This window comes from Crinia signifera, chromosome 8 (assembly GCF_055691185.1).
Source record: "Crinia signifera chromosome 8, ASM5569118v1, whole genome shotgun sequence".
Lineage (NCBI taxonomy): Eukaryota > Metazoa > Chordata > Amphibia > Anura > Myobatrachidae > Crinia > Crinia signifera.
This window is the reverse complement of record NC_139224.1, coordinates 177,280,003-177,294,185: the sequence shown is the minus strand read 5'-3', so window position 1 is coordinate 177,294,185 and position 14,183 is coordinate 177,280,003. Positions and strand designations below refer to the sequence as shown.

Here is a 14,183-nt window from a genome sequence, read left to right as displayed (position 1 = left end):
GGGACACAGCATTGTATCAGGCAGAGATGAGATGTAGTCACTAGAACAGGACCTGTGTGCTGGCTATAGGAGACGCGCACCATGAGAGACTGAGGTAACTGAGCAGATAGGGGACACAGCATTGTATCAGGCAGAGATGAGATGTAGTCACTAGAACAGGACCTGTGTGCTGGCTATAGGGGACGCGCACCATGAGAGACTGAGGTAACTGAGCAGATAGGGGACACCGCATTGTATCAGGCAGAGATGAGACGTAGTCACTAGAACAGGACCTGTGTGCTGGCTATAGGGGACGCGCACCATGAGACACTGAGGTAACTGAGCAGATAGGGGACACCGCATTGTATCAGGCAGAGATGAGACGTAGTCACTAGAACAGGACCTGTGTGCTGGCTATAGGAGACGGGCACCATGACAGACTGAGGTAAATGAGCAGATGGGGGACACAGCATTGTATCAGGCAGAGATGAGACGTAGTCACTAGAACAGGACCTGTGTGCTGGCTATATGAGACGCGCACCATGAGAGACTGAGGTAACTGAGCAGATAGGGGACACAGCATTGTATCAGGAAGAGATGAGACGTAGTCACTAGAACAGGACCTGTGTGCTGGCTATAGGAGACGCGCACCATGAGAGACTGAGGTAACTGAGCAGATAGGGGACACAGCATTGTATCAGGCAGAGATGAGACGTAGTCACTAGAACAGGACCTGTGTGCTGGCTATATGAGACGCGCACCATGAGAGACTGAGGTAACTGAGCAGATAGGGGACACAGCATTGTATCAGGCAGAGATGAGACGTAGTCACTAGAACAGGACCTGTGTGCTGGCTATATGAGACGCGCACCATGAGAGACTGAGGTAACTGAGCAGATAGGGGACACAGCATTGTATCAGGCAGAGATGAGACGTAGTCACTAGAACAGGACCTGTGTGCTGGCTATAGGGGACGCGCACCATGAGAGACTGAGGTAACTGAGCAGATAGGGGACACAGCATTGTATCAGGCAGAGATGAGACGTAGTCACTAGAACAGGACCTGTGTGCTGGCTATAGGGGACGCGCACCATGAGAGACTGAGGTAACTGAGCAGATAGGGGACACAGCATTGTATCAGGCAGAGATGAGACGTTGTCACTAGAACAGGACCTGTGTGCTGGCTAAAGGAGACGCGCACCATGAGAGACTGAGGTAACTGAGCAGATAGGGGACACAGCATTGTATCAGGCAGAGATGAGACGTAGTCACTAGAACAGGACCTGTGTGCTGGCTATAGGAGACGCGCTCCATGAGAGACTGAGGTAACTGAGCAGATAGGGGACACAGCATTGTATCAGGCAGAGATGAGACGTAGTCACTAGAACAGGACCTGTGTGCTGGCTATAGGGGACGCGCACCATGAGAAACTGAGGTAACTGAGCAGATAGGGGACACAGCATTGTATCAGGCAGAGATGAGACGTAGTCACTAGAACAGGACCTGTGTGCTGGCTATAGGGGACGCGCACCATGAGAGACTGAGGTAACTGAGCAGATAGGGGACACAGCATTGTATCAGGCAGAGATGAGACGTAGTCACTAGAACAGGACCTGTGTGCTGGCTATAGGGGACGCGCACCATGAGAGACTGAGGTAACTGAGCAGATAGGGGACACAGCATTGTATCAGGCAGAGATGAGACGTAGTCACTAGAACAGGACCTGTGTGCTGGCTATAGGGGACGCGCACCATGAGAGACTGAGGTAACTGAGCAGATAGGGGACACAGCATTGTATCAGGCAGAGATGAGACGTTGTCACTAGAACAGGACCTGTGTGCTGGCTAAAGGAGACGCGCACCATGAGAGACTGAGGTAACTGAGCAGATAGGGGACACAGCATTGTATCAGGCAGAGATGAGACGTAGTCACTAGAACAGGACCTGTGTGCTGGCTATAGGAGACGCGCTCCATGAGAGACTGAGGTAACTGAGCAGATAGGGGACACAGCATTGTATCAGGCAGAGATGAGACGTAGTCACTAGAACAGGACCTGTGTGCTGGCTATAGGGGACGCGCACCATGAGAAACTGAGGTAACTGAGCAGATAGGGGACACAGCATTGTATCAGGCAGAGATGAGACGTAGTCACTAGAACAGGACCTGTGTGCTGGCTATAGGGGACGCGCACCATGAGAGACTGAGGTAACTGAGCAGATAGGGGACACAGCATTGTATCAGGCAGAGATGAGACGTTGTCACTAGAACAGGACCTGTGTGCTGGCTATAGGAGACGCGCACCATGACAGACTGAGGTAAATGAGCAGATAGGGGACACAGCATTGTATCAGGAAGAGATGAGACGTAGTCACTAGAACAGGACCTGTGTGCTGGCTATAGGGGACGCGCACCATGAGAGACTGAGGTAACTGAGCAGATAGGGGACACAGCATTGTATCAGGCAGAGATGAGACGTAGTCACTAGAACAGGATCCGTGTGCTGGCTATAGGAGACGCGCACCATGAGAGACTGGGGTAACTGAGCAGATAGGGGACACAGCATTGTATCAGGCAGAGATGAGACGTAGTCACTAGAACAGGACCTGTGTGCTGGCTATAGGGGACGCGCACCATGAGACACTGAGGTAACTGAGCAGATAGGGGACACCGCATTGTATCAGGCAGAGATGAGACGTAGTCACTAGAACAGGACCTGTGTGCTGGCTATAGGGGACGCGCACCATGAGAGACTGAGGTAACTGAGCAGATAGGGGACACAGCATTGTATCAGGCAGAGATGAGACGTAGTCACTAGAACAGGACCTGTGTGCTGGCTATAGGAGACGCGCACCATGAGAGACTGAGGTAACTGAGCAGATGGGGGACACAGCATTGTATCAGGCAGAGATGAGACGTAGTCACTAGAACAGGACCTGTGTGCTGGCTATAGGGGACGCGCACCATGACAGACTGAGGTAAATGAGCAGATAGGGGACACAGCATTGTATCAGGCAGAGATGAGACGTAGTCACTAGAACAGGACCTGTGTGCTGGCTATAGGGGACGCGCACCATGAGAGACTGAGGTAACTGAGCAGATAGGGGACACAGCATTGTATCAGGCAGAGATGAGACGTTGTCACTAGAACAGGACCTGTGTGCTGGCTAAAGGAGACGCGCACCATGAGAGACTGAGGTAACTGAGCAGATAGGGGACACAGCATTGTATCAGGCAGAGATGAGACGTAGTCACTAGAACAGGACCTGTGTGCTGGCTATAGGAGACGCGCTCCATGAGAGACTGAGGTAACTGAGCAGATAGGGGACACAGCATTGTATCAGGCAGAGATGAGACGTAGTCACTAGAACAGGACCTGTGTGCTGGCTATAGGGGACGCGCACCATGAGAAACTGAGGTAACTGAGCAGATAGGGGACACAGCATTGTATCAGGCAGAGATGAGACGTAGTCACTAGAACAGGACCTGTGTGCTGGCTATAGGGGACGCGCACCATGAGAGACTGAGGTAACTGAGCAGATAGGGGACACAGCATTGTATCAGGCAGAGATGAGACGTTGTCACTAGAACAGGACCTGTGTGCTGGCTATTGGAGACGCGCACCATGAGAGACTGAGGTAACTGAGCAGATAGGGGACACAGCATTGTATCCGACAGAGATGAGATGTAGTCACTAGAACAGGACCTGTGTGCTGGCTATAGGAGACGCGCACCATGACAGACTGAGGTAAATGAGCAGATAGGGGACACAGCATTGTATCAGGAAGAGATGAGACGTAGTCACTAGAACAGGACCTGTGTGCTGGCTATAGGGGACGCGCACCATGAGAGACTGAGGTAACTGAGCAGATAGGGGACACAGCATTGTATCAGGCAGAGATGAGACGTAGTCACTAGAACAGGATCCGTGTGCTGGCTATAGGAGACGCGCACCATGAGAGACTGGGGTAACTGAGCAGATAGGGGACACAGCATTGTATCAGGCAGAGATGAGACGTAGTCACTAGAACAGGACCTGTGTGCTGGCTATAGGGGACGCGCACCATGAGACACTGAGGTAACTGAGCAGATAGGGGACACCGCATTGTATCAGGCAGAGATGAGACGTAGTCACTAGAACAGGACCTGTGTGCTGGCTATAGGGGACGCGCACCATGAGAGACTGAGGTAACTGAGCAGATAGGGGACACAGCATTGTATCAGGCAGAGATGAGACGTAGTCACTAGAACAGGACCTGTGTGCTGGCTATAGGAGACGCGCACCATGAGAGACTGAGGTAACTGAGCAGATGGGGGACACAGCATTGTATCAGGCAGAGATGAGACGTAGTCACTAGAACAGGACCTGTGTGCTGGCTATAGGGGACGCGCACCATGACAGACTGAGGTAAATGAGCAGATAGGGGACACAGCATTGTATCAGGAAGAGATGAGACGTAGTCACTAGAACAGGACCTGTGTGCTGGCTATAGGGGACGCGCACCATGAGAGACTGAGGTAACTGAGCAGATAGGGGACACAGCATTGTATCAGGCAGAGATGAGACGTAGTCACTAGAACAGGACCTGTGTGCTGGCTATAGGGGACGTGCACCATGAGAGACTGAGGTAACTGAGCAGATAGGGGACACAGCATTGTATCCGGCAGAGATGAGACGTAGTCCCTAGAACAGGACCTGTGTGCTGGCTATAGGAGACGCGCACCATGAGAGACTGAGGTAACTGAGCAGATAGGGGACACAGCATTGTATCCGACAGAGATGAGACGTAGTCACTAGAACAGGACCTGTGCTGGCTATAGGGGACGCGCACTATGAGAGACTGAGGTAACTGAGCAGATAGGGGACACAGCATTGTATCAGGCAGAGATGAGACGTAGTCACTAGAACAGGACCTGTGTGCTGGCTATAGGAGACGCGCACCATGAGAGACTGAGGTAACTGAGCAGATAGGGGACACGGCATTGTATCCGGCAGAGATGAGACGTAGTCACTAGAACAGGACCTGTGTGCTGGCTATAGGGGACGCGCACCATGAGAGACTGAGGTAACTGAGCAGATAGGGGACACGGCATTGTATCCGGCAGAGATGAGACGTAGTCACTAGAACAGGACCTGTGTGCTGGCTATAGGGGACGCGCACCATGAGAGACTGAGGTAACTGAGCAGATAGGGGACACGGCATTGTATCAGGCAGAGATGAGACGTAGTCACTAGAACAGGACCTGTGTGCTGGCTATAGGGGACGGGCACCATGAGAGACTGAGGTAACTGAGCAGATAGGGGACACAGCATTGTATCAGGCAGAGATGAGACGTAGTCACTAGAACAGGACCTGTGTGCTGGCTATAGGGGACAGGCACCATGAGAGACTGAGGTAACTGAGCAGATAGGGGACACAGCATTGTATCAGGCAGAGATGAGATGTAGTCACTAGAACAGGACCTGTGTGCTGGCTATAGGGGACGCGCACCATGAGAGACTCCGGTAACTGAGCAGATAGGGGACACAGCATTGTATCCGGCAGAGATGAGACGTAGTCACTAGAACAGGACCTGTGTGCTGGCTATAGGAGACGCGCACCATGAGAGACTGAGGTAACTGAGCAGATAGGGGACACAGCATTGTATCAGGCAGAGATGAGACGTAGTCACTAGAACAGGACCTGTGTGCTGGCTATAGGGGACGTGCACCATGAGAGACTGAGGTAACTGAGCAGATAGGGGACACAGCATTGTATCCGGCAGAGATGAGACGTAGTCCCTAGAACAGGACCTGTGTGCTGGCTATAGGAGACGCGCACCATGAGAGACTGAGGTAACTGAGCAGATAGGGGACACAGCATTGTATCCGACAGAGATGAGACGTAGTCACTAGAACAGGACCTGTGCTGGCTATAGGGGACGCGCACTATGAGAGACTGAGGTAACTGAGCAGATAGGGGACACAGCATTGTATCAGGCAGAGATGAGATGTAGTCACTAGAACAGGACCTGTGTGCTGGCTATAGGAGACGCGCACCATGAGAGACTGAGGTAACTGAGCAGATAGGGGACACGGCATTGTATCCGGCAGAGATGAGACGTAGTCACTAGAACAGGACCTGTGTGCTGGCTATAGGGGACGCGCACCATGAGAGACTGAGGTAACTGAGCAGATAGGGGACACGGCATTGTATCCGGCAGAGATGAGACGTAGTCACTAGAACAGGACCTGTGTGCTGGCTATAGGGGACGCGCACCATGAGAGACTGAGGTAACTGAGCAGATAGGGGACACGGCATTGTATCAGGCAGAGATGAGACGTAGTCACTAGAACAGGACCTGTGTGCTGGCTATAGGGGACGCGCACCATGAGAGACTGAGGTAACTGAGCAGATAGGGGACACGGCATTGTATCAGGCAGAGATGAGACGTAGTCACTAGAACAGGACCTGTGTGCTGGCTATAGGGGACGCGCACCATGAGAGACTGAGGTAACTGAGCAGATAAGGGACACGGCATTGTATCAGGCAGAGATGAGACGTAGTCACTAGAACAGGACCTGTGTGCTGGCTATAGGGGACGGGCACCATGAGAGACTGAGGTAACTGAGCAGATAGGGGACACAGCATTGTATCAGGCAGAGATGAGACGTAGTCACTAGAACAGGACCTGTGTGCTGGCTATAGGGGACGGGCACCATGAGAGACTGAGGTAACTGAGCAGATAGGGGACACGGCATTGTATCCGGCAGAGATGAGACGTAGTCACTAGAACAGGACCTGTGTGCTGGCTATAGGGGACGGGCACCATGAGAGACTGAGGTAACTGAGCAGATAGGGGACACGGCATTGTATCAGGCAGAGATGAGACGTAGTCACTAGAACAGGACCTGTGTGCTGGCTATAGGAGACGCGCACCATGAGAGACTGAGGTAACTGAGCAGATAGGGGACACGGCATTGTATCAGGCAGAGATGAGACGTAGTCACTAGAACAGGACCTGTGTGCTGGCTATAGCCTATAGCCAGCACACAGGTCCTGTTCTAGTGACTACGTCTCATCTCTGCCGGATACAATGCCGTGTCCCCTATCTGCTCAGTTACCGGAGTCTCTCATGGTGCGCGTCCCCTATAGCCTATAGGGGACGCGCACCATGAGAGACTCCGGTAACTGAGCAGATAGGGGACACGGCATTGTATCCGGCAGAGATGAGACGTAGTCACTAGAACAGGACCTGTGTGCTGGCTATAGGGGACGCGCACCATGAGAGACTCCGGTAACTGAGCAGATAGGGGACACAGCATTGTATCCGGCAGAGATGAGACGTAGTCACTAGAACAGGTCCTGTGTGCTGGCTATAGGGGACAGGCACCATGAGAGACTGAGGTAACTGAGCAGATAGGGGACACGGCATTGTATCCGGCAGAGATGAGACGTAGTCACTAGAACAGGACCTGTGTGCTGGCTATAGGGGACGCGCACCATGAGAGACTCCGGTAACTGAGCAGATAGGGGACACAGCATTGTATCCGGCAGAGATGAGACGTAGTCACTAGAACAGGTCCTGTGTGCTGGCTATAGGGGACAGGCACCATGAGAGACTGAGGTAACTGAGCAGATAGGGGACACAGCATTGTATCAGGCAGAGATGAGACGTAGTCACTATAGCAGGACCTGTGTGCTGGCTATAGGAGACGCGCACCATGAGAGACTGAGGTAACTGAGCAGATAGGGGACACAGCATTGTATCCGGCAGAGATGAGACGTAGTCACTAGAACAGGACCTGTGTGCTGGCTATAGGAGACGCGCACCATGAGAGACTGAGGTAACTGAGCAGATAGGAGACACAGCATTGTATCAGGCAGAGATGAGACGTAGTCACTAGAACAGGACCTGTGTGCTGGCTATAGGAGACGCGCACCATGAGAGACTGAGGTAACTGAGCAGATAGGGGACACGGCATTGTATCCGGCAGAGATGAGACGTAGTCACTAGAACAGGACCTGTGTGCTGGCTATAGGGGACGCGCACCATGAGAGACTGAGGTAACTGAGCAGATAGGGGACACGGCATTGTATCCGGCAGAGATGAGACGTAGTCACTAGAACAGGACCTGTGTGCTGGCTATAGGGGACGCGCACCATGAGAGACTGAGGTAACTGAGCAGATAGGGGACACGGCATTGTATCAGGCAGAGATGAGACGTAGTCACTAGAACAGGACCTGTGTGCTGGCTATAGGGGACGCGCACCATGAGAGACTGAGGTAACTGAGCAGATAGGGGACACGGCATTGTATCAGGCAGAGATGAGACGTAGTCACTAGAACAGGACCTGTGTGCTGGCTATAGGGGACGCGCACCATGAGAGACTGAGGTAACTGAGCAGATAAGGGACACGGCATTGTATCAGGCAGAGATGAGACGTAGTCACTAGAACAGGACCTGTGTGCTGGCTATAGGGGACGGGCACCATGAGAGACTGAGGTAACTGAGCAGATAGGGGACACGGCATTGTATCAGGCAGAGATGAGACGTAGTCACTAGAACAGGACCTGTGTGCTGGCTATAGCCTATAGCCAGCACACAGGTCCTGTTCTAGTGACTACGTCTCATCTCTGCCGGATACAATGCCGTGTCCCCTATCTGCTCAGTTACCGGAGTCTCTCATGGTGCGCGTCCCCTATAGCCTATAGGGGACGCGCACCATGAGAGACTCCGGTAACTGAGCAGATAGGGGACACGGCATTGTATCCGGCAGAGATGAGACGTAGTCACTAGAACAGGACCTGTGTGCTGGCTATAGGGGACAGGCACCATGAGAGACTGAGGTAACTGAGCAGATAGGGGACACAGCATTGTATCAGGCAGAGATGAGACGTAGTCACTATAGCAGGACCTGTGTGCTGGCTATAGGAGACGCGCACCATGAGAGACTGAGGTAACTGAGCAGATAGGGGACACAGCATTGTATCCGGCAGAGATGAGACGTAGTCACTAGAACAGGACCTGTGTGCTGGCTATAGGAGACGCGCACCATGAGAGACTGAGGTAACTGAGCAGATAGGAGACACAGCATTGTATCAGGCAGAGATGAGACGTAGTCACTAGAACAGGACCTGTGTGCTGGCTATAGGAGACGCGCACCATGAGAGACTGAGGTAACTGAGCAGATAGGGGACACAGCATTGTATCAGGCAGAGATGAGACGTAGTCACTAGAACAGGACCTGTGTGCTGGCTATAGGGGACAGGCACCATGAGAGACTGAGGTAACTGAGCAGATAGGGGACACAGCATTGTATCAGGCAGAGATGAGATGTAGTCACTATAGCAGGACCTGTGTGCTGGCTATAGGAGACGCGCACCATGAGAGACTGAGGTAACTGAGCAGATAGGGGACACAGCATTGTATCCGGCAGAGATGAGACGTAGTCACTAGAACAGGACCTGTGTGCTGGCTATAGGGGACAGGCACCATGAGAGACTGAGGTAACTGAGCAGATAGGGGACACAGCATTGTATCAGGCAGAGATGAGACGTAGTCACTATAGCAGGACCTGTGTGCTGGCTATAGGAGACGCGCACCATGAGAGACTGGGGTAACTGAGCAGATAGGGGACACAGCATTGTATCAGGCAGAGATGAGACGTAGTCACTAGAACAGGACCTGTGTGCTGGCTATAGGGGACGCGCACCATGAGAGACTCCGGTTACTGAGCAGATAGGGGACACAGCATTGTATCAGGCAGAGATGACACGTAGTCACTAGAACTGGACCTGTGTGCTGGCTATAGGGGACGCGCACCATGAGAGACTGAGGTAACTGAGCAGATAGGGGACACAGCATTGTATCAGGCAGAGATGACACGTAGTCACTAGAACTGGACCTGTGTGCTGGCTATAGGAGACGCGCTCCATGAGAGACTGAGGTAACTGAGCAGATAGGGGACACAGCATTGTATCAGGCAGAGATGAGACGTAGTCACTAGAACAGGATCTGTGTGCTGGCTATAGGGGACGCGCACCATGAGAGACTGAGGTAACTGAGCAGATAGGGGACACAGCATTGTATCCGGCAGAGATGAGACGTAGTCACTAGAACAGGACCTGTGTGCTGGCTATAGGAGACGTGCACCATGAGAAACTGAGGTAACTGAGCAGATAGGGGACATCGGCCGTTGTTTAGGATATGACACTGGCTTCTGCTTCCAGTTACCTGCATTGTGACTAGACAGCATGTGATGGTTCTGACTGGCCTACTACATGTCGGACCCCCAGACAGAAGTGGGAGAAGTATCACTAATCTATGCCCAGCACCTCTGTTCTCTAGGAGACCGCAAGCCGGCCCCTACAGTCATCTTTGGCCTTCTGTCACTTCTCTTGTATTTATGATTCTGAAAAGATTTTTGGGTACTTATGTATTATCTGGACTCCCATGTTAAATGCACCCCATTTTTTCATACCCCTACTATCCAACTATGCATGGAGTTGATTATATATAGTGTGGCGAGCGCAGCGAGCCCCGCGAGGGAATGCGGTCTAATAAGAAAAACGGGAGTCCAGATATTACATAAGTACCGATTTTTGCAGTCCAGAACTTTGACTCATTGACAGGCTGCCAACCTGCCCCTCACCAGCTGTTGTGGTACTACACGTCCCAGCATTTCCTGCCACACTTAGCCTTCCCTAGGGGCAAGGCATGCTGGAGCTTGTAGTATCCTACCTGTGAGCGCTACGAGTTGGTCAGGCCTGTTAGAAGGCATTAAAGTGACCTGTCCCTGTTGGGTAGAGACTGATGACTGCTATTCCGTTGTGGTCCGCTGGAGGACGTCTGAGTAACTGGGCTGTGGTTATTATATAGAGGTTAGTGGGCAATATATGCAATATACAGTGTATGTCATGATGCTATTATACCTTCTCCTCCTAGAAAGCAGAATCATTTCGCACTGTAACTTTGAGCCCAGAATGTCGTCACTCCTGCACCCCTCGCTCGGCGTGACCAAAATATCTCAGGATCCAAACTTCTGCAATGAGAACAATGTGGAACAGTGCATAACCTACATTGAGCAGGTGAGTTCTGGGTGGGACGCCCCACCGCTGGTTGTCATTCTTCAGAACTCTCTAACGCCACAGAATATTTCCTGCATTGCCCACATGTTACCGAAGTCTGACCTCCCGCCTGTTATTTCTATCCCAGTCCTATATAAAACTACTGTCACCGAATTCTCCTGCGACTACCCTTCCCTGCCGCTGGTTGTATATGGTGTTCCCTTATGTCCGCTTGTGACTGGCAGGGGGTGGGGAGAAGATCCTGGGCACTCCTGAATGCTGCCCAATATGTCACCGCCCATTTTGCAATTTCTACATTTGGACTACGCGGGGTCAATGAAGAAGAATATATTCTCTGTTATATCTAATAAAGGAGCGATTGAGATTGATATCATTTTCACCCTGCTCTAGAACGGTCATGGCCTCTCATGAGTTACCCTGGCTCTCAGAGGCGTATAGGAACGCTCCAGTGCGTACACCATAGGACTGACCGCCTCTCGGTGGTGCGGCGTGCTGCAATGCCGTCATTGTGTCACTACTGGGAACAGGCGACTTAAACACTGATATTCTGCCACTTTATATTTCTCCAGTGTTGTCATAGTGAACGTTAAACCTGTTCGATGCCGGCGTAATGTACCAAATCCAGGCTGTTTGGATTTATTTAGTAAATCTAATAATTTGGTATTCCAGCGATTCCCTTGAACTGGTGGCATATATCTATAACCTGTGCATGATGGCGGAAGTTATAGATCTGTGCCCCCTATCTGCAGGCTTAGATCATGCCAAGGTGTTGCCTAGCAAGTCCCCATTAATGTGCTGCGTATCAGGACTGTTGGGGCAGATGGAATTGGGTCTCAGGGTGCCGGAGGTGCAGGGTGCCGGACAGGGGGGGGTTTATTATAAGCGTAATCACTTACAAGGCAAAACTTGGTTGCGTTTGACTTGTAAATGACTTCTAAAAACACCTGATCCCCCGGCATATGCCTCTCTGTGTCCTGCAGCACAGGCACTACCCCCTCCTCATGCTTGTATTCAATTAATTTGCCGGTTTTGTTACTGTCGGTCGGGGGCGGTCTGATTCCTCATCTGTAACTGTGTAGATGAGCGATCAGGCCTAAATCTGCCCCTGTGATCACTACGATCTTTGTGTGTAGGAACTCTCCACTCTGGGCTTCCCCTCCCTACTCGCCGCGGCTAAGAACGGTGGCGGGAAGAGGCTGCACGTGGTCTCTGTCGTGAACTGTCTCCATGAGCTGCTCCAGCGTCACAGCCGAGACCTGCGCAGACGAGAAGATGGAGAGGTGCAGCTCCTGAGGGTGACCAGCGACCTGGAGTACCTGCACGGCTGTCACAACAAACTAAAGGTGAGTGGGCTGCGCTGCACCTATACACCGGGGATGGCCGTCCCTGCTATACACCAGACACACCTGCTGCACCTATACACTAGGGAGGGCTGTCCCTGCTATACACCTGCTGCACCTGTACACTAGGGATGGCTGTCCCTGCTATACACCAGCCACACCTGCTGCACCTATACACTAGGGATGGCTGTCCCTGCTATACACCAGCCACACCTGCTGCACCTATACACTAGGGATGGCCGTCCCTGCTATACACCAGACACACCTGCTGCACCTATACACTAGGGATGGCTGTCCCTGCTATACACCAGACACACCTGCTGCACCTATACACTAGGGATGGCCGTCCCTGCTATACACCAGACACACCTGCTGCACCTATACACTAGGGATGGCCGTCCCTGCTATACACCAGACACACCTGCTGCACCTATACACTAGGGATGGCTGTCCCTGCTATACACCAGACACACCTGCTGCACCTATACACTAGGGATGGCTGTCCCTGCTATACACCTGCTGCACCTGTACACTAGGGATTGCTGTCCCTGCTATACACCAGACACACCTGCTGCACCTATACACTAGAGATGGCCGTCCCTGCTATACACCAGACACACCTGCTGCACCTATACACTAGGGATGGCTGTCCCTGCTATACACCAGACACACCTGCTGCACCTATACACTAGGGATGGCTGTCCCTGCTATACACCTGCTGCACCTGTACACTAGGGATTGCTGTCCCTGCTATACACCAGACACACCTGCTGCACCTATACACTAGGAATTGCTGTCCCTGCTATAAACCAGACACACCTGCTGCACCTATACACTAGGGATGGCTGTCCCTGCTATACACCAGACACACCTGCTGCACCTATACACTAGGGATGGCTGTCCCTGCTATACACCTGCTGCACCTATACACTAGGGATGGCTGTCCCTGCTATACACCAGACACACCTGCTGCACCTATACATTAGGGAGGGCTGTCCCTGCTATACACCAGACACACCTGCTGCACCTATACACTAGGGATTGCTGTCCCTGCTATAAACCAGACACACCTGCTGCACCTATACACTAGAGATGGCCGTCCCTGCTATACACCAGACACACCTGCTGCACCTATACACTAGGGATGGCTGTCCCTGCTATACACCTGCTGCACCTGTACACTAGGGATTGCTGTCCCTGCTATACACCAGACACACCTGCTGCACCTATACACTAGGGATTGCTGTCCCTGCTATAAACCAGACACACCTGCTGCACCTATACACTAGAGATAGCCGTCCCTGCTATACACCAGACACACCTGCTGCACCTATACACTAGGGATGTCTGTCCCTGCTATACACCAGACACACCTGCTGCACCTATACACTAGGGATGGCTGTCCCTGCTATACACCTGCTGCACCTGTACACTAGGGATTGCTGTCCCTGCTATACACCAGACACACCTGCTGCACCTATACACTAGGGATGGCTGTCCCTGCTATACACCAGACCCACCTGCTGCACCTATACACTAGGGATGGCTGTCCCTGCTATACACCTGCTGCACCTGTACACTAGGGATTGCTGTCCCTGCTATACACCAGACACACCTGCTGCACCTATACACAGGGATGGCTGTCCCTGCTATACACCAGACACACCTGCTGCACCTATACACTAGTAAATGCTGTCCCTGCTATACACCAGACACACCTGCTGCACCTATACACTAGGGATTGCTTTCCCTGCTATACACCAGACGCACCTGTACACTAGGGATTGCTTTCCC

The 14,183-nt window shown here is 52.2% G+C and overlaps 1 protein-coding gene across 1 annotated transcript in view; it reads left to right on the top strand.

Moving 5' to 3' along the window:
* Positions 1–14,183, top strand: part of SSX2IP (SSX family member 2 interacting protein) — a 53,920-nt gene that overhangs the window by 23,179 nt on the left and 16,558 nt on the right. Inside the window, 2 exon segments of the mRNA XM_083157876.1 lie at positions 10,907–11,049; positions 12,183–12,392. Coding sequence (XP_083014002.1) covers positions 10,907–11,049; positions 12,183–12,392 — 353 coding nt within the window.